This window comes from Physeter macrocephalus, chromosome 2, assembly GCF_002837175.3.
Source record: "Physeter macrocephalus isolate SW-GA chromosome 2, ASM283717v5, whole genome shotgun sequence".
NCBI classification, from domain to species: Eukaryota; Metazoa; Chordata; class Mammalia; order Artiodactyla; family Physeteridae; genus Physeter; species Physeter macrocephalus.
The window spans coordinates 4,417,861-4,439,035 of record NC_041215.1 but is presented as its reverse complement, the minus strand read 5'-3'; the positions used below and the strand labels follow the sequence as shown (position 1 = coordinate 4,439,035).

Below are 21,175 nucleotides of genomic sequence, written 5' to 3'. Positions count from 1 at the left end.
ACGAACCCGTGTCCCCTGCATCGGCAGGCGGACTCTCAACCACTGCGCCACCAGGGAAGCCCCTGTGTCCTATTTTAGATTCCACTTATAAGTGATATCATATGGTATTTGTCCTTCTCTTTCTGACTTACTTTGCTTAGTACGATAATCTCTAGGTTTGTTGCAAATGGCATTATTTCATTCTTTTTTATGGCTGAGTAATATTCCATTGTATATATGTACCACATCTTCTTTTTTTTTTTTTTTTTTTTTTTTTTTTTTTGCAGTACGCGGGCGGCAGGCGGACTCTCAACCACTGCGCCGCCAGGGAAGCCCCTGTACCACATCTTCTTTATCCATTCATCTATCGATGGACATTTAGGTTGTTTCCATGTCTTGGCTATTGTGAATAGTGCTGCTATTTACATCAACATAGGGATGCATGTATCTTTTCGAATTATAGTTTTGTCTGGGTATATGCCCAGAAGTGGGATTGCTGGATCATACGGTAAGTCTATTTTTAGTTTTCTGAGGAACCTCCATACTGTTTTCCATAGTGGCTGCACCAATTTACATTAGAGTGAGACCTCTGTTTGATGGACTATAAAAAAGTTAACTGGGCTCCTCAGAGAATCAAACTCATGCACTAGAACTCTTATGCAGCTGGCTCAAATCAATTGTGCTAAGCCCCGGAATATTTAAAGAGGCAAATGAGAGTACACAACTGATAGGGTGGTTTTGAATAGCACCTCTATGTTGAAAGTGTTCAAATGAGCTCTCTGATGCCTGACCAGCATCTGCTATGCCGTCTCACACCTGATACTTTAAAAGAATCAATTACATTTTCAACTGTTTACAAGGGAGTTCTGCTGGGCCCTGCAGTGTAGAGATAAATGAACAATAGTACTTGCCCTCAGGGACTCACATTTACTGGGGAGAAAGACAAGCAAAAAATATTTACTGTATAGTGTGACAAGCAGGACAACCCAGGTAAGCACAAGTACTGTTTCAACACAAAATCGCCAAAGTATTAATTTACTGCTTTCTCTCCTCTACCCTGAAATTCCACATCCTGAATGGCCACTCTCAACTTTAAACCCATGCTGAGGTGATTTTGCTGGTGTAACTTGCTAGATTTTACACAAGGGTCCTCTTTACTCAATGTTTATAATCTGAGTCCCCATGGTGGCCTAGGGAAAGGAAAGCCATCATGACACAAAGTCTCACTGGTGCCCACTCACACATCCCTCCCTCCTCACAGGAGCCTCTACCACGCCCACGTCTTTGTCAGTCCCTATCCTCCTGATGGCTGGGTGTGTTATAAACAGAGCTGCTGTCAGCAAGGATGATGCTGGAGAATTACTCAAATCAGAAGCAAAGCCATAGACAAATACAGATGTGACAGAGTTAGTCCAATTAACAAGGATGAAGAGAAAACCTACAAGGATGGTGACATTGATAGGGACTTCAAAAGAGAAGGATCTGGCTACCAGGGGCTTGGAAAAGTTGATGGGGCCCTCAAGTATTTTTGCAATAACAACCTTCTTTTTGACTGTAGTGCAAACATCAAATGTGATGGGTCAGGTACAGTTTCAAGCTATCAGACAATTTTGCTGTATAAGTCCCCCAATTTCAATACCAAGAAATAGCAAATACCTTCAGTTATATAATCAAGGATTAGCATATAGCTGCAATAAAAATTAGCATATAGCTGCAATGAAAATATATTAATTTTATTTAACATAAGCTTATTTACATTTTTTTGTTTCATTTTTTAAGATAAAGTCCCATTCAAAACTTTCTACATTTTGGTCCGTCTTAAGTAGGTTCACTTTCAATGGACTTTTTAAGATATCAATTCTCTTTAGATTAAAAACGACCTTGTATTACTGGGACTTCCCTGGTGGTCCAGTGGTTAAGACTCCCTGCTCCCAATGCAGGGGACCCGGGCTCAATCCCCTGGTCAGGGAACTAGAGCTCACATGCCGCAACTAAAGATCCTGCACGCACCAACGAAGATCCCGCGTGCTGCAACTAAGACCCGGTGCAGCCAAATAAATAAATATTTAAAAAAAAAAAAAGGACCTTGTATTACAAAAGCAACCATTTTTTGGCTTTTTAAAAAATATAAAATACAGTATAATGTTAAATACGCTTTTGTAAACTATGCACAGTCTCACTTACCCAACCGCCCCTGCTTGCCCCCCAGCTTTGAGAATTACATCCAGTCTGTGTATAAATGGCACAATTGAGTCATTAAGCTAGGTTTATTAGGCAAACCCTGGCACAAGCCTCACAGGGAGCAAGGAACCCAGCCAAGGCCACTAGCAGGAGGCCGGGCCCTACCTACCTGAGCATCTGTTTTTTGTGATTCTCCACTTCCTGGAGCAGAACTTGCTTCTCCGATTCTTTGTCTTGCTCTTTAGCCGACTGCTCAAGCTCCTGTGGGGGGAAAACAGATCTAAATTAAAATGACTTTAAAAGCTAATACAAAACTGGAGAGCACTTCTATTTCTACCAGTTATGCAACAGCACTTGAAAACCCTCCTAGGGACTTCCCTGGTGGTCCACTGGTTAAGAATCTGCCTTCCAATGCAGGGGACGGGGTTTGATCCCTGGTCGGGGAACTAAGATCCCACATGCCACGGGGCAACTAAGCCCGCATGCTCTAGAGCCCGCGCAACACAACTAGAGAGCCCATGTGCTGCAACTACTGAGCCCGTGCCCCACAACTAGAGAGAAGCCCACATGCCTCAACTACTAAGCCCGCACACTCTGGAGCCTGCGGAACGCAATGAAGGGCCCAGGTGCTGCAACGAGAGATCCCACATGCCACAACTAAGACCTGATGCAGCCAAATAAATAAATATTAGAAAAAAGAAAACCCTCCTAGAACGGAAGACTTAGAAATGCCAGTTCACATACAACAAACATCCTTTTACATAGACAGCTCAGTCTGCAGGAAAGTAAGGAGCATCCCCAGGACCACAAAACAAGAAGGGAACTAGGAGCCAGAGCGGTCTTCCTTTGAGGGATGTGAGGCTGCCCTGGAGCAGGTGATACGCTTCTCTAATCTAGGGCATGCCCGAAAAGAAAAGGAAAAAAATACAACTATATAGGAGCCTACAGATTCCACTCTGAAATATGATGGAAATACCACTGCTGTTGCTACATGCTTACTCTCAATCTCTGTACATATTTCATTTTAGACTGGCGGCAAAGAGGGTTTTAAAGTTCATGTGGGGGGACGTCCCTGGTGGTGCAGTGGTTAAGACTCCATGCTCCCAATGCAGGGGGCCCAGGTTCAATCTCTGGCCAGGAAACTAGATCCTACACGCGTGCCGCAACTAAGAGTTCACATGCCACAATTAAGGAGCCGGCGAGCAGCAACTAAGGAAGCCACCTGCCACAACTAAGGAGCCTGCCTGCTGCAGCAAAGATGCAGCACAACCAAATAAATAAATATTTTTTAAAAAACAAACAGGGGCTTCCCTGGTGGCACAGTGGTTGGGAGTCTGCCTGCTTATGCAGGGGATGCAGGTTCGGGCCCTGGTCTGGGGGGATCCCGCATGCCGCGGAGCAGCTGGGCCCGTGAGCCACAACTACTGAGCCTGCGCATCTGGAGCCTGTGCTCCGCGGCGGGAGGGGCCGCGACGGTGAGAGGCCCGCACACCGCGATGAAGAGTGGCCCCCGCTTGCCACAACTAGAGAAAGCCCTTGCACAGAAATGAAGACCCAACACAGCCAAAAATAAATAAATAAATAAATAAATTTTAATAAATAAATAAAGTCTATGTTGGGACAGAAAATGAAGCCTTGGAAATTTGAGGCCGGGAATTGGAACAGAGAACACCACAAAGCCAGGACCACAAAGGGATACAACCTCAGTGAAAAGGTGAACTAGGAAAATGTCTGTCAACCAGCACAGAGAAAATGTGGAAGCTTGTCCTTTTTTGCTGTGGGGTCTGGCTAGAGGGATACAAAATATCTTCCCTGAGAATACATAACCATGGAGCTACCCTCACACTGATCTAGGATTCAAATTCATACTCCCTGAGTGGTTTCAGAAACTCCACGAGGAGAAATGAACATAAAAGTGCTCCCAGACTTGTGATAATCCCAGGAGACCTGGCAAAAGCAAATGCAAAAACCTTTGAAGAGACTTGCCTTCAACTCAGGCCACACAAAAGTCCCACCAGGAAGGGCTTCTGCAGAGGAGTACTCAGAGCCCAAAATAACCAAACACCAGGACCCAAACGTCCACCACAGTGAGGGACAGCAGACCTAACAACCAGCTGTCTGAGACCCCCAAGAACTTCAGATGATGGAACTGTCAGACAGACTATAATTAAAGATGTCAATATACCTTGAGTCTCATGTCATATTTTTTTAACTGAAGTACAGCTGATTTACAATATTGTGTTAGTTTCAGGTATATAGCAAAGTGATTCAGTTATATAGATAGATAGATAGATATTCCAATTCTTTTCCATTATAGGTTATTACAAGATTTGAATATAGTTCCCTGTGTTATACAGTAAATCCTTATTGTTTATCTATTTGCTATATAGTGGTGTGTATCTGTTAATCCCAAACTTCTAATTTATCCCTCCACCACCCTTTCCCCTTTGTTAACCATAAGTTTGTTTTCTATGTCTGTGAGTCTATTTCTGTTTTTGTAAATAAGTTCATTTGTATTATTCTTTAGATTCCATGTGTAAGTGATATCATATGATATTTGTCCTTTCCTGTCTGGTCATGTCATACTTTTGGCTTTCAAATTAAAACAAGTTCCAGTTTTAATCAAGCTATTGATGCAAAAACATAAACTATTAGCTCATTTATATACTAATTTATTTATTTATATGCTTGTTTATACACTAATAAATGTTTGGAGATGCAGATTAAAACTGGGATGGAGTCAATATTCATTGACCATGTGCAAAATTATTAGGGGCCTTACTAGGTGCCAGGGGTACACTGGTGCTTGAAGAGCTGATGATCGGGAGGGAGGGACATAACAAATGTGTAAATGTATTGAGGTTATCTTACTTAGTGAAGGACATAAACACTGGGTGAGCACACAGAAACTTAAACAGAAAGAACAAGGAAATACTTATACTTAAGGTGGTGAGTGTGGTTAGAGAGCTGAAGTCATATGAGTTGAAAAAAGGTCTTTTATGGAATAAATTTGCTTTAAAAAGCAAAAACACAGTCCAAATAAATGCCCTTTGACAGAGAACAGGCCAAAAATAAATTATGGCTATAAAAAAAGAATGAGGACGCTTCCCAATAATGACATGGAAAGATTTCCAATACATATTAAGTTTAAAAATGGTATTTTAGTCTGCTACCTTTTAGATGGGAAAGAAATAAGAAAACATTTGTCTTTTTTAGTATCTGAGTAGAGAAACTATGGAAAGATACATAAGTAACATATAAGAGTGGTTACCTATTTGGAGGAGGGGAACAGAGAACAAATAAGGAGGCACACCTAAGATTTTCACTGCACTTTTTCTTGCCTGCCAATATTTACACACATATATGCATATATAAAAATATGTGAAAGTAACAGCCTTTCTAAATTAAAAACTTAAAATGATTAAATCAGCACTAGAGATGGAGGTGGAAAGAGATCAGCCAGGTTCAGTGACATTGCTGAAATCTTAAAGTGAACTCCTTTGACAAAAACTGCATATTGCCAAAATTGCCCTTGAAAATCCCTTCGGAAGCAACGCACAGGACACAGACATCCTGTTTTTCAGGGTCCAAACTGCCAGTTTTGCTATCATCTTTGGAACAGACTGTCTTCTTCTGGTAAGCAAAAACAGGGTTATTGGCTGGCATTTGGGGCCATGTCATAAAAAAAGCACAAGTCTTTAAATCCAAGAACCATATGCAGTGAGACCAGGTGCCCCAAGACCCAGACAGGAATGGCCAGATCCATGCCACCCATCTTACCCTCAACTCAGGGCACAGCACAGAAACACCTATGCTATTCAGACTGCTACTTTTCTCACTCTGTTGTTTTTGGAGACAGCACATATACCCTAGTCGAATTCAGGACTGTTACATATGCATATGATGTGACTGGAGACTACAGAAACAGAGAGGAAGAGGCTGGGCAAAGCGACAGCACGAAAAAAAAAACCAGGGGACACTGGTAATGGATTGAGGTGGATGGGTTGGAGAGAGTGGTAGAGAAAAGAAAGTAATGCAAGTGACCTCAGAGTTTTCAAGTTGAAAAAGTCCCAGGACAATGGTGTCCCTACTATCTACCTGTAACATAGCTGGCAGTGCTGTGCATTCAGAAGTCCCTCATCTTTACCCGGATAACAGGTTAGTACAGTTACCTCCACTGTCTAAACGTTTACTACTCCCCTGTCTGAACATGTACTGAAGGACCTGGACAGCTCTCGAGCAGAGGTTAGTCCCAGTTCCGAGCCCCGTTCACCGTTACCCAGTTTCAGCATCCCAGCTCTGCAGACACTCACCTGTATTCTGTGCCGCAACTGTTGAAACTTCTCTTTCACTTTAGTATTCAGTTCGGTAAGTGCACTTAATGGTCCTGAACAATCTCCAATATCCTAGGAGACATTGAAGAGATGAAGAGGTCTTTCTCAAGACAATGCAATGAAATGACACCAGCTGTACAGTGAGAGAGCTGGCTTACAGCACAACTAAGTTTGGCCTACTGACTGTAACTCATCCTGATCTTTGCTATTTACCTCTGCAACACAAGCAAAAACATTATAATTTACATTTTCTCATCGCTCTTTAGGTTAATTCTGAGCAAGCAACATAAAAGCATAGATAGAAACAAAATTGTCTTGACTTATTAGTTCCTGAAGCTTAACAAAACGCCACAGAGCCATTATGAAAGACTTAAAGCAGCTTATACATCTGACAAGAATAAACACCTGAAAGAGATACTATAACTTTAGATCTTTCCAACTTGAAAATCAGGATGCTAAATTCCTGGCATCATATGACAAGATTAACTTCTCGATCTAATTTTACAAACCATCTATTATAAATCACACTGTTTATAGACATGTTTGAAGGTAGATTTAGAATTTGTTTCTGGACATTCAAAATTCCCGGGCCAGGTTTTTTGTTTTTGTTTTTTTTGTTTTTTTGCAAAAGGGTGGAGCTGGTTTTATTCAAGTCTCATTACAAAAATAACCAAAATGTGTGCAGCAGCAGAATTAGGAAGGACCCTGCCTGACTTCTGCAAGAGTGGGAAGCCCCCTTTTCCCCACAGCCCTGCAGGGGCAGTCAGCTAGCGCAGAGAGCCTCAGGGCAAGGTAGCGGGCAGAGCTCTGCATGGGGGCCTGGCCTTGGCTAGTACTGTCCACTCTGAGCACTTCCATCCTCCCCGCCATTGTAAACACCATGCTCAGGTCAGGTCTCCCAATGCTGGGCATCAACCCTGCCCATCAAACTATCCTGGAAACTTCCTTCCATCCAGCCAGCCAGGAAGGTAGCAAATAAGGGGTGACGATTCGAGGAAGGATGGGCCACCCCAGCATGGTTGGGGGCACTGCTTTCCCCCAACACTCCTAGGTGGACGGTCCCTGGGCTGAAACAGTTCCCAAAGAGGCCACAGCGGCTCCCCAAGGCTGAAGGGAGTTGAGGCTGTGGTGGGCCCAGAGGGGAGCACTGGATTTCATTCCTAAGACCCTAGAGGCCCAAGGAGGGGAGCCCTGGAGGATCAGGCGTGCTCTGTGGGGCCGGGGCCACCGGCGTGGGAGTGGGCAGGGGCTGCAGCCTGCAGGGCGCCAGCACTGGGCTCTGGGGACGCCGGCAGAGGGGCTGAGAGGCCGTCAGCGGAGTCTGTGTTGAGGTCCAGCCTCCAGTAAGCTTCACACAGAGGCAGACCATTAGCTTCGCAAAGACTTGAGCTAGACGAGTAATACTCCTCCTCCAGCTCGTAGAGGTCTATGGAGACCTCATCCCAGGGCCAGGTTTTAAAGCAGGCCCTAGAGCCAGATTATGTGGATTCAAATTCTGGTTGTAGCAGTTTATTAGCTGTGTAACCTTGAAAGTTACTGAGTCCTCTGTGCCTCAGTTTCCTCATCACAACATACCCACTTCACAGACCAGGTACCTATGTAAAGGGCTTAGCAGAGGAGCTGGAACACAGTAAGAGTATGCTAAATCTAGCTATAATCAATTGTTCTCATCATGAGAATGCAAATGTTGGACAGTGCAAAAGGGCACTTAAGCAATTTAGATTATGTGAAAAAGCAATTTCATTTGTTCTGAATCTTTAATTTATTTTTCTAGAATTGGCCCAGATGTTTTGTAGTTTACTCATGGGAAACGTGAAGTTCAAGAAGTTTAAATGTTTGCATCAAGTTGCCTCACTTGTTCTCTGGATTACTCGTTAAATCACAGTCCTTGCAACATATAATAAGCTATTAATTTGGTTTATTTTGCATCTGATTTCCGTGGGTAGCCTTACTTTCCTTCACCTTTTACGACAGCTAGTTGCAAACTCTGAATCTACATCGAATTGTTTAGTAACATTTGTTGGAAATGGAAACGATCTGCCTAAAAGGAAGGTTTTAAACTTTTGGTTTCTTTTTGCTAAACTCAAGGAACCATTTCTACATTCCTAAATCTTGCCTATGCCAATTGGTTTACTGCAATACTACCTTCTACCCTTAAAATTGGCTTAAGGCAAAGGACCTCAATTACCCCATCTGTTAAACGAAAGAGCAGACTCTTAAGTCTTTTCTACAGACTGACTTTCCCTGTCCGGGTCCCAGTTTTGCCAGTATCTGCTTTCTGATCCAGGCAGACTCGATTTCCTCATTTACAACAATCTCAGCTACGGTCCAGGTGACGTTTGTTTCACGTAAGGAACGGTGCCTCCCATGCCCGGTGGCCTTTGGTGCCACGGGGCATCGGACCCAGGGAGCTGGCCAGCAGGGGGCGAGGCTAATGGCTTCCAGGACGCTACCAAAGGATGGAGAGAACGGTGTCAGAAGGCGGGGCCAAGCAGGACGACAGGTAAGCTTTGAGGCTGTCGGGGGGGCGAGGCGACAGCCAAAGGTGTGTAGGGGAGGGGCCACAAAGGGGAAGGCTGGTCGGGGCTGAGGTGGAGGGGGTGTCCCGGAAGAGGGCGAGCCAACGGCGTATCAAGGCCAATGGTCAAGGGAAAGAAGGGGACGGGACCAAGGGGGAAAAGCTCGGGAGTGAGACCGCCGAGCTCACAGAAGGCCAGTGGAGCCTGGGTTTAGGGCTTCTGGACCCCGGCGGGGGTCCCGGGCATTAGTACCTGGATAAGCGCCTTCACCTCCAGGTCGAATTTGACAATCTCTTGGTTACAGATCCTGACGTGGACGTCTTTAGGAGCCGCCATGTTGGGAAAGCCGGCTACGGGCTGCCGCGGTGCCCAAGTTCCAACGCGTTTTCGCACCGGCTTCCTTCTTCCCGTCGGGTCTTGCGGCAGCGCCCCCTAGAGACCGGCCTGCGGCGAGCGAGGGCGGTAGCGCCGAGTCGTGTGGACTTTGCCGGACTCGTGGGAAAAATCAGTCGGCCTCTTGGTGTGAACCTAGTAAGACGGAGAGAAAGAGAGGAGGGAATTATCAGCAACGCTTTAACAGGGGCCTCTCCCCATCTTCCGCCCATCAGTCATTCTAATGACTGCATATTTTTTGCATAGAGGGGGAGCCCACGGTCCAAGGGATCTTTCTAAAACGCACAACTGATCAAGTCACATTCCAGCTTACACCCCTTCACTGGCTCCTGGTGGTTGCCTTTTGTGTACAATTGGATTTAATAAATTTACCTCGCTGGAGTAGTTTTGATGGAAATAATTAAGAACAGACCCTCAACAGATGGAGGCTCTTTCACTGTATTTTTCTTGTTAACAAGTCCAAGTTTCTTAGCTGGACCTCAAGGGCATCAGGTACCCCACACAGCCCTGTCTCCTTCCTGGATTCTTCAAGCTCTTTTTGGATCTGTAGCCTTGGAGGGAACACCCTCCCTTAAGGTGTTCATCACCCCACTGCACCTAATAAACAGGCTGTATATTGCAGGCTTGGGCATCTGCCCTGGCTTGACTCCTGCTTGACAACCCACTTCACATCTCTGTGCTTCAGAGGCTAAATGCTGGTGATCACAGCATTGACTGAAAGATTAAAAGAGGTAATACATAAAAAGCACCAAGCACAATGTAGTAATGTGGTACATGGTAAGAATGCAATGCACATGACTGCTATTATTATATTACCAACATTTGTGGAGCACTTCCCTTGTGCCAGGTACTTTGTACTAAGTGCTTTATGTGTATCATTCTAACTTAACTCTCACAACAACCCTGTGAGGTAGAGTTATCCACTTTTTACAGATGAGGAAACAGGCACAGAGAGATAATGACTTGCCCAGAGCAAATGGAATTGCTAGGTCAAAGGATATATGCATTTTAAAATTCTGATACATGCTACCGAACTGCTCTTCATAGAAGTTATATCAATTTACACTCCCACCAGCAATGTGGTACAAATGCCTGCTTTCTCACGGCCTCGTACACACGGTGTGTTAACAGACACTGGGATTTTTGCCAATCTGATTAAGTGAAAAATGCCATCTTTAAATTTTCATTTCTCTTATCATGAATGAAGTTGAGAACTACTTGTATTTATTTTACTATCTGCTCGTTTTTCTATTAGGTTGTCAGTCTTTTTCATATCAGCTCCCAGAGTTCTTTAGCTATTAGGAGGATTTGCCCTTAGAAATGAGCTTTGTCTCTTAGTCTACAGAATTTTGACTTGGATTTTATGGTGTTTGGGGCCTTAAAAAAGTTTTATTTGAAATTTTATTTTTACATTTAGATCTTCACCCATTTTGAAATATGTGTTGGCTTATGGTGGGAGATACAGAGCCAAGTTTACTTTCTCCAGAGGGTTACCCAGTTGTTCCAACACTATTTTCTGAACAATCCATCTTTTTCTCACTGGTTTCAAATGCCACACTTACCATATAAATTAAATATAAATAATATATAAATAATTTATATAATTATAATATATAAATTAAATATAAATACATCTAAATCTATTTCTATACTTTCCATTCTATTCTGTTGGCCTATTCATTCATTCACCAAAATGACACTGTTTTAATATTAGTTTTATGTGTTTTAATATGTTAGGACTGAACACCCCATTTTTTTCCCCATGTGAACTTTAGTTTTTTGAAATCGTATTGGTATGTCTTATCTGGATGGCACTGAATTGTTCATTTAAGTTAGGACGACTGACAGGTTTATGCCGTTGACTGTTCCTATTCAAGAACTTGGTCTATCTTTCCACTTGTTCAAGTCTTCTTCTGTATCCTTCATAGTATTTTAATGTTTTCTTCAGAGCTTGTACATTTTCTGTTAAGTTCATTCCTGGAGACATTTTAAGATTAAAACCTTTTAAAGAAACTGAGGTTGACATTTTTCAGGTCAAACGTTTTGGATCCTCAAGTAGAAGCTTCCTGTTCAGGACATTGAAGAAACCCAAACTCTGCACACAGTAGATCGGCCCACGTGACCTTGAGCCCCTTTCCCATCATGCTTCTTGCTGGAAATTCCTCTGCAACCAACAGTCGCCAATTGCATCTCCATGAAGCAATTAGAGAAAACATAGTTCCTCTTTTCTCCACCCTCCAACATACTCCATTCTAACAAAAAAGACTCAATTCTAAGGCCTTCAGCTAGAGGCCATCTTTGAGGGATAGATATACAATTTGGTGACCCGCACTCCCCATCACTGACAATGCTGTTTTGCTTCCGTCACCTTTACCTACTGATCCTGAGACTAGCTTTTGTTTACTGCATCTACTAGGTTCTGGCTTTAGTTCTTTCTGGTTTTCAGACCCTAAGACCATTATCTCCCTCTTACACAGACATCCATCCAAATATTACCAGTGAGTTGGCCAGGTCCCTTACAGAGGAGTATGGATTGTCTCTGAGTGCTGCAAGCAGATTGCCATTTGAATTGGAGTTCTGTATCATCTAAGCTGGGTCTGGGGTGAGTCCCTGCATCTGGGTCTAGTCTCTTTTGTAAAATGGACATGCTCACCCACCTCACTGGGCCACAGAGAGCAGCAGGTGAGCTCCCTGATAGGAAAGCACCTAGCAGGGGCTTAATGAATGCCACCCTAGCCTTCTAGGACTTTCTAATGCCTTCTTCCTATTCTGAACCTTTCAGCTGGGATACTAAAGTATTTCCCAATTAATGTTTTTCTCTCTAAGGTGCTCTCCTGGTTCCGAAATCAATGTGGGCAACGAGGGACAACTGGACAGCCCATCTCACTGGGTGCTACCTAACAGAAGGGTTAGTTTCCTAAGAGCTATAATGGAAGGGCTGGCTCACCCAGCTCCTTAAAGTGCCCAGACTCTGATAGAGGCTCCTGTGACACCAAGTCCTGAAGCAGAACCAGTCCATGAGAGGCTAGGCCCACTTAGCTTCCTGACAGCCTCAGTGTCACTCAAATGAAGCAAAAAGGGCTTCTTCAAAGGACCAGGGATGTCACGCACACAGCCTGTCAATTCTCTTAACATACCCCACTTGATGTGGTACCAGTGTCCTTGCAAATACCTCTGTGGTAACGTACCTAGAACCCTTTGCGTGTTTAACAGCTCTTGTGTTGTTTTGTGGCCCTGTTCACACGTGGCCTCCCTCAGCAGACTAAACGTTACTGGTGGTCTCTTTAGTCTCCTTCTGGCCAGTGCGCAGCACAAGTCTTGGCAGAGAAAAGTGCTAAACAAATGTTTGTTGGCCGAAGGAACACACTGCTACAGTGGTGTTTACTCGGGTCCCCTGATTTAACAGTTCTATGTATATGCCCAGCCTAGCTTGGGGACCTACTTAGAATTATGAAACACACAAACACATACAAAGGCTTAAGTCAGGAGAGACTCAAAATACCTTCTTTCCCTCAGAGAAATCGCTTGGCCAAAGAATCAAGGAGGAGAAATAAGGATAAACTAAACTATGCTCTAAACTATAAAGAACGTAAATGTTTTTGTCAATGAATAATTCTACGTAATAGCTAAATTTAACTAAAGTATTGAAAAAGCAGCCCAAAGTGTTAAAAAAAAAAATGTTAGCTGTTCGCACACTACACCAAGAGAGGGGCAGCGCGATCAAGAGTTCACTGCTGTCTCTAGTTTGGAATTTTGTTGCAGTGGGTTATTCTGAAGGGTGGATGATCACCTTGGAAAGCAACAGAAAAGCAACAGAAAAAGGAAGGACAAAAGCATGAGGCAAACAATTCAAAACCTTTTCTTTTCATCTTTTTTTATTTTAAATTACAAAGGATGTTGCATACACTGATGAATCTGTATCTGACTAGAAGTGCTGAGGGGTTGGAAGGTGACAGAAAACAAAGGCAATGTTTGAATTGCCTTTTCTTCTGAAAAGAAAAACTGCACAACTATTAACCAACATTTAATAGAATAATTTTTAAACAGCTCATGCGTCAACGAGATAAAATTCTTTCTAGACAACAGACAAGACTGAATCCAATAAAAAGTTTCATAGCTCCAGTTAGGGGAGGGGGAAACAAAACTACAGAATATTTATGATAGCATTACAAACAGGATCCTACGCAACTATGCAAAAGAGGTCGCCACATTGTATGAACAAACACTTTGAATTCTTGCCCTTCCGCTCTTCTCTTGTGACGTCTTATGTGCAGTCAGCCCTAGTATCACTGTTAACCACAAATGCTAAGTTATAGGACAAATCCTAGGGAAAGAAGGTTAAAAAAAAAAAAAAAAAGCAGGCAGTGGAATACAGTGTCATAAAAATGTGGTGAAAAGGCAGATACAGTACACACATATACATTTGTTATTTGGTTCTGAAAAAAACAAAGGGCGAAGGGCAAGACACAGTAATCAGTCCCGCTCACATTCACCCATAATTTAATTAACTACACCATTGTGTTTACATTGTTATGAAAGAGGCAAACTTAGTTCACCCGAACTTGGCACATTGAAATACCCAACTTTGACGTTCCTCACTAGTCACCAAGTCATCAATTCCAAAATACTATTTGGAAGTAGTTTTAAGGTTCTATTCCCTCACCACTACCCCCAAATCTCTCTTTTCTAAAGGAAAATGGCAATTTGGCATAATTCAGTTCCTAGGTGTAATTTCTACAATTTCAGTCAGTTTACTAAGCACGAGGATTATGCTTCAACACATAATCCCACTTGTCTATGGAAGTGTAAAACTGTCAGTAGTACATTTTCATCATCTTCCCCCAACATGCTTATTCCTTAAAACGAAACAACCATTCCTACAGTTGACATTCATGGTCACATCCCAATGTGTTTGAAATATTAAAAAAACATGGAGTCATCTTCTCATAATGCCCTTATTAAGATTACAAAGATTACAAAAGAATCCACAAGTATTACGGCACTGTGTGAGGCTTATTTGTCATGATCCGAGGGAAGAACAAGACTGCAGTTCTGTGCAAAGTTGTGGAAATGGCCTTAGTTCCATGGGAAATGGTATTCCACAAAAGACTTCACTAGAAGGATAATTTGAAACTTTAACACTGAAAGCATAATTCAATGCATTCTCAAAATTCAAGTTTCAAGATTTGGAGAGATGCTAACATTCTGTTACATAATTAACTAGAAAATACTTGAACAGAATTTTAGGAAGACTATATAAAGAAAGGGAACATAAGTTTTTGTTAATTCCTGCTGAAGGCAACTTGATTTCGTTTCTTAGAAAGTTAACTAACTCTTAGCAGCTAAAATATTTTTAAATGTATGGAATAAAGAAAAGCACATCCATTCTTGACATTTTGGTGAATAAACTAACAGCTTTATTAATGAAGGCAAACATCAGATAATTGTATGAATATTATATATAAAAAAAGAAATCCAAACTAACAGCATTGTATTTCAAAAGTACTGTACTTCTGTTTCTTTTAAAGAGACTTGTCATCTGTTTTATAAAACAAACAAAACGAGTACTCTTCTCCTAAAAAATTCTGGAAAAATGAAAATAGTCAATTTCAAGCTGATGAACTGAACATACCTTTCTTTAAATGCAGACTATTGCTAAGGAGCAAATGAAGTCAAGCATCAGAAAGAAGATGTATGACAAATTCATGAAAGTTAGGAAAAAGGGATGTAGTGAAATTACTGCTGATCTCTCCCCCTCATATTCAAAGACCATTCAAAACTGGTCTTTCATACGAATATAAAATAACAATAAAGAGAGGGAATTTGAAACCATACCCATCTGAAATCCTTCATGATGTTTTTATAATAGCTCTGATTCTCTTACCAAAAAGGTCAAAGTGAAAGATTTAGGAAGTGAAAGGGAATGAAGATGTTTTGTTTTAAATGTACAAGTAAGGCACAATATAAAGCCACATCATAATCTGTCATGAAGGATATAGGAGAGGACAAGAATCGTACATGGTACAGTAGAACAAGCAATCATATTGACTGAAAAAGTGTGGCACCCAATTCAAAACTCAGACAAGATCTTAACAAGAACAACTGGACAGCATGCTTTCATATGGAGACAAACTCTATAAAGAATCCAGTGTATCTGAAAAGAGGAAGAACGTTTTTTGTTGTTTTAAATCATAGTAGTACTAGAGTCAAAGTTTATAATTGCTTTGGGAACAATGGGTTTATTTGAGGTGAATTCACAATGCCTTCACTTAAAGTAAGATTCTGGACTTCATTATGAGCTATCTGTATACCATGTATGAACACAGAAAACCTTTAGAGAGCTCTTCTCTAATGATCTTCACCCAAAAATACATGCCACAATTTTCAAAAACAGAACACGTACAATTGTTGGGGTTTTTACGTTACCCTTATAAGATTTGTTTGTGTGATACACTAAACGTATATATTTTAATGACAATAGAGGAAGCAGATTATTACTGGCATTAAAGTACAACCATTTCTAGACGGTTTTAAATGCCACAGAGTCCCCTGGTTAAAATGTAAAGCTGCACAGCTTGCCTATGTCATCTTTATGATAAAGTTAAAACAGCAAGAGGATTTAACTTTCACTCTACATTTTACTGCCAGGTTTTTATTTAGATCAAGTATCGCTGCAGCATTCTGACCAGCCCAGATTTAGCAGCAAATGGCAGGAATCATATAAAATGCAATTTTTTTTAACAAAGTGCTTTTCTAAGATATACATACATATATAAATAGGTACAAAATAAAGTGTCAACATTAAAAAGCTCAACTATTTAAAAGCTTTTACCTATTTAACTTAAGTAGTACATATAAAACACTGAAATGCAAGGATATGGAATCTACTAAACAGATTCAAAGTCTTTTTTTGAAATGCAAGACCAAAAAATCAAATTCTGGTTTGCAGACAAGAAAAAGGTATAAAAAACCAGAATTCCTAACAGAGCAGCTAGAAAGGGGCAATTTTATAAACCTCATCAGCTGAATCTCTATCATGAAGTGATTTTCACCTGATTGCAAAACTGCCATATTTTGGAACATGTTTCAATTTCCCAGACACATTCTGTCAAAACTTCATATAACTCCAAGTTACAAACCTGTGCTTTGCCTTCTCCCACCTAAAAATGAAAAACTTTAAATAATAAACTTACATTCTATTAAACCATTAGATCTAAGCTTATCTGTTTAGTGTGAATGCACTAACCAGGTACATTTCCACCAAGCACACAGGGTAATCTTGTGCATCACAGTTCAGCTAAGGTGTTAAGACAATCCTTCTTGGAGTTTCTTTTTCATAATGTCAAAGAAGCATAAAAGCAACATTGCTCACTTGTTACTGTGTGTTTTAGAATCAAACAAACCTTTATAAGCTATAGCTTCATGTGCTATCACTTACAAATGGGAAAGTGTGGTGGGGAGGGAGAAAATAACAGGAAAGGAAACACACTGTATAGACAAAATATAATTAAAAATAAATTCTCCAAGGGGTAATGGAGAAATAGTTGGAGAAATAGATACTTTCCCAGCAGCTAGGTTGGAAATTTTTGGTATTTTTTTTTTCTGGCTAAATAGGATTTTTTTTAAGGTATAACTTTTAAGCTACCAGTTTTCAGAGTTCAAAACACAAGATTTGAAAATAAAACAGTAAGAGAGACAGGACGGAAAGATCTGTAGGGAAGGTTTATAACGTTGCCTTGACATAAGAAATTTCTCATCAAGAGGTAAAGCTTTAACATAGTTAAAACACTGACTAATGAAGCTGTTTTATGTGAACAAAAAAGAGCACCTAAAAACTAAATGTGTTAATATTTCTCAGTTCTAGAAACTATAGAAGAAGAATAAGTCACATGTTAAGTTTGAAGAAGCTAGTTTGAAAATACCTGTACAAAAATATAAAAATCTATAAATCTTTTTGTTTTTGTTTTAAGCTTGTGTTGATCTTTGAAAATATTACATGCACAATAATACATCAATTGGAAAAGTGGCAACTAAAGAATTAGATATTTTTAGCTTTTTTCTGTCTTTACATATATATATACATAATACAATAAAAATAATCTGTATTTTGGTTGTTTGGTGGAAGTATACTACAATAAGCTAAATAAACTTTTTAATTTTCAAGGTCAAAAACTATTTTACCAATAGCTTACTAAAATGAAATATATTAAAATTTCCTACAATAAGTGCAGAAATAAAAAGACTTATAGACACCTAAATGGCCACCAACTTATCTACTATGGAAGCGAACTAGAGGAACAGCAAAATAATATCTGTATGTGTGGATGCTCCTTCTGTAGATAATTGGACCCAAACAGAAATAAAATTCACAGTTCAGTAAGATCCCTAACCCTGACCTTTTCGGTTTTTTTTCTCCTTTTTTTTCATACATTCATACAGTATCATGTAAGCTGTGCAAAACTTTACTTAGACTGGCAGTATGCCATATCAGTTGCATTTGTCTTTGGTACAAAAAATAAAACAATCGCAATAATGTGCAAGTATTTGTCTTCTTCCGGTCAAGTACCGAAATATGAGTTTTCTAGAGCCATCTTTTTTTTGTTTGTTTTTTTGTTTTGTTTTTTATACAATACACAGACTCTGTGGCATATATCTACATTTCAACATAGTCCTATATACATTCAAAAAATTTGAAAAAGAGTTGGAACAAAAAAACATTTAAACCCCATAATTTTTCCATCTATATATCTTGTTTTTCCTCATTAGGGTTTTCATCATACAAAATATTACCAGTTTTATAGTTTCCCCAAAATACAAGGCACAAAGAATATGCTTTTTTTTCTTACTTGCACAGACATTATATATATATATTTATATATATATTTATATATACCATATTGAGCTCGGAAAATGAACATCTAATATGGCACATGGGCATGAGTGCTGGGTTGTGCCATGTACAAGTGAGATTAATGGTTGTGGAAAATTAGAACAAAAAGCAATAATTCTAAAAACAATCTAAACTGACTGTTTAAAAAAATGCTTCCTCAATTTTTTTGTGTGGTTCAGAGCATAAACCTGCCACAATATTTGGCATTTACTATTATCTTCACTCTTCCAAAATGTTTTGCTTTAACAGATTTTATAATCTCTATCTAAACATCTACTTAAATGTATGAGTGTCAATTCTGATGCCAGTAGCAGTTTTAACCAACGGTTTATGCTCTGAAAATGTAATAATCAAGTATTTTGGATCATGCTTCACTTATGCTACTTAGTTCTTAAAACAATGTAACCTAATTGTAAAGGTTTACATAATGCTAAACTGACATGCAAAACAGAATGAAAATTTACAATGAATAACGTGACAAACACAGACATTTCTGACCAGTGGTCCAATGAGGCTGATTACACTTTTGATGTTGGTATCCTTAGTCCTACAAGGCCTCCGGTGGGATTGCCTTCCGCAGTCTTCTCTAACACTTGGTTAACAAATTCTGAGGTTTGCCCAGCAACTGGGAGACCTGAAGAAAAGAATAATAGGCACACTTAGACATATATGAAGGTGAGGATTAGGAAAATCTGAGTGTCAGGGGTGACTCTCAGCTAGACACTGGTCCCAGATAAGTGTTCTGCCGTTTGCTACTGCAGCCCAGAAAATAATTCTACCCACCATAATCAGAGCCTACAAGATTAGAAGGATCAAACCAGCAGTCTCTTCCAACTGCTCCAACCTCACTACATCTCATGGATGGGCTTCACCCATGTGACTGAAAATATAAACTTGAAGGATGTTTTCATTCATTTTTATAATGACTGGATCAATTTTACGTTCCTTTTTCTTCATTTTAAAGAAAAGTAGATAAATAAGCAAACTTGGAAGAGAAGAAGGAAAGGGTGGGAGACACTGCAGGTATGTTGATTTTTTTCGTCTTCCTCATCCTCTATAGCTGAGGTCAAAGATATTTGATATATTGATTTTACGTAACAGAGGTATATGTGTTTTAAACGTAATACAAAAATGAGCAATTAAAGGAGATGGAAGCCGAAAAATACTATGCAGTAATTGCTCATTAGAAGTCAAAAGATACTGTAAAAAACAGAGAATTGACACCACCTTAACCATGTGATCAAAATCAGCCTGACCAGGCTTCCCTGGTGGTGCAGTGGTTGAGAATACGCCTGCTGATGCAGGGGACATGGGTTCGTGCCCCGGTCCGGGAAGATCCCACATGCCGCGGAGCGGCTGGGCCCGTGAGCCATGGCCGCTGAGCCTGCGTGTCCGGAGCCTGTGCTCCGCAACAGGAGAGGCCACAACAGTGAGAGGTCCGCGTACCACAAAAAAAAAAAAACAAAAAACAAACCAAAATCAGCCTGACCAATAATGGGACAAACTGATACTGTTTCTTGATTGACATAATGAGAAGGATATATAACCTACAATGTATTCTTGCCAAGAAAACTTAACTGTAACTAATCATGGGCAAACATGAATTCAAATGTTGGGACATTTTACAAGATCAACTACCTGGATTTTTATGGAAGAAAAAAAGCCTGGGAGACTGATTTAGATTAAAGGAGACCAAAAAAAAAAAAAAAAAGGCACAACTAAATGCAACTCATGATTCTTAATTGGATGAAAAACAAACAAAAAGGTTATAAAGGACATTACTGAAACACTGGGAAAATTTAAATATGGACGCCATATAGATGGCACATCAACGGAAGTTATACCAGTGTCTGAGTAAGAAAGTGTCCTTGTTCTTGAGAAATACATGCTGAAGTAGTAGTTATGGATGAAGAATCATATGTTTATAAGTTACCTTCAAATATATAGGGAAAAAATGTACACAGAGGCAGAAATAAAGCAAATGCAGCAAAATATTAACAGCTGCTGAATCTAGCGGAATGACACACAGGTGTTCACTGGACTATTTCTTTCTACTTTTCTTACAGGATTAATATCTTAAATGAAAAGTTGAGAAAAAAATTAAGTATACATGTTATTAGCTAAAAAGTGAGCCTGCAAGACAAAAATGTAGAGCTTGAAAATAATCAGAGGACACATACAAAATGAAACTATAATAATAATGGATCATACAGTGAATGACATAAAAAGGCAAGAAAGCCATATGAACAAATCCTAACAGCTCTTTTGATAACAGAAATAAAACAAAACATACACCAACAAATAAAAATGAGCTGGGACTTCCCTGGTGGCACAGTGGTTAAAAAGCCACCTGCCGGGCTTCCCTGGTGGCGCAGTGGTTGAGAATCCGCCTGACAATGCAGGGGACATGGGTTCGAGCCTTGGTCCGGGAAGATCCCACATGCTGCGGAGCAACTAAGTATGTGCACCACAACTACTGAGCCTGCACTCTAGAGCCCACGAGCCATAACTACTGAAGCCCATGAGCCTACAGCCTGTGCTCTGCAGCAAGAGAAGCCACCACAATGAGAAGCACACCCCCACTCACTGCAACTAGAGAAAGCCCGTGCGCAGCAACAAAGACCCAGCACAGCCATAAATGAATGAATGAATGAATGAATGGATGGATGAATGAATGAATGAATCCACCTGCCAGTGCGGGGGACACGGATTCAATCCCTAGTCCAGGAAGATCCACATGCCGCAGAGCAGCTAAGCCCGTGCACCACAACTACTGAGCCTGCACTCTAGAGCCCGCAAGCCACACCTACCAAGCCCACGAGCCACAGCTACTGAAGCCCACGCACCCTAGAGCCCGTGCACCACAACTACTGAGCCTG

The 21,175-nt window shown here is 40.6% G+C and overlaps 2 protein-coding genes across 7 annotated transcripts in view; both read right to left on the bottom strand.

Annotated features, from left to right (window-relative positions):
• BNIP1 (BCL2 interacting protein 1) overlaps positions 1 to 9,349 on the bottom strand; it is an 18,247-nt gene extending 8,898 nt beyond the window's left edge. Inside the window, exons 1-3 of the mRNA XM_007127550.4 lie at positions 9,266 to 9,349; positions 6,474 to 6,566; positions 2,330 to 2,421 (exon numbers count right to left, since the gene is read on the bottom strand). Of these exons, the coding sequence (XP_007127612.1) occupies positions 2,330 to 2,421; positions 6,474 to 6,566; positions 9,266 to 9,349 (269 nt within the window). The remainder of the gene's footprint in view (positions 1 to 2,329; positions 2,422 to 6,473; positions 6,567 to 9,265) is intronic.
• A 113-nt stretch (positions 9,350 to 9,462) lies between these two features.
• CREBRF (CREB3 regulatory factor) overlaps positions 9,463 to 21,175 on the bottom strand; it is a 70,561-nt gene continuing 58,848 nt past the window's right edge. For 3 of the 6 annotated variants that reach the window (XM_055079788.1, XM_024116327.3, XM_055079790.1), the window contains one exon: positions 13,740 to 18,930. In XM_055079788.1, coding sequence (XP_054935763.1) covers positions 18,815 to 18,930 — 116 coding nt within the window. In that variant the 3' untranslated portion in view covers positions 13,740 to 18,814. The other 3 variants (XM_028497562.2, XM_028497560.2, XM_028497557.2) reach the window with 3 other exon arrangements.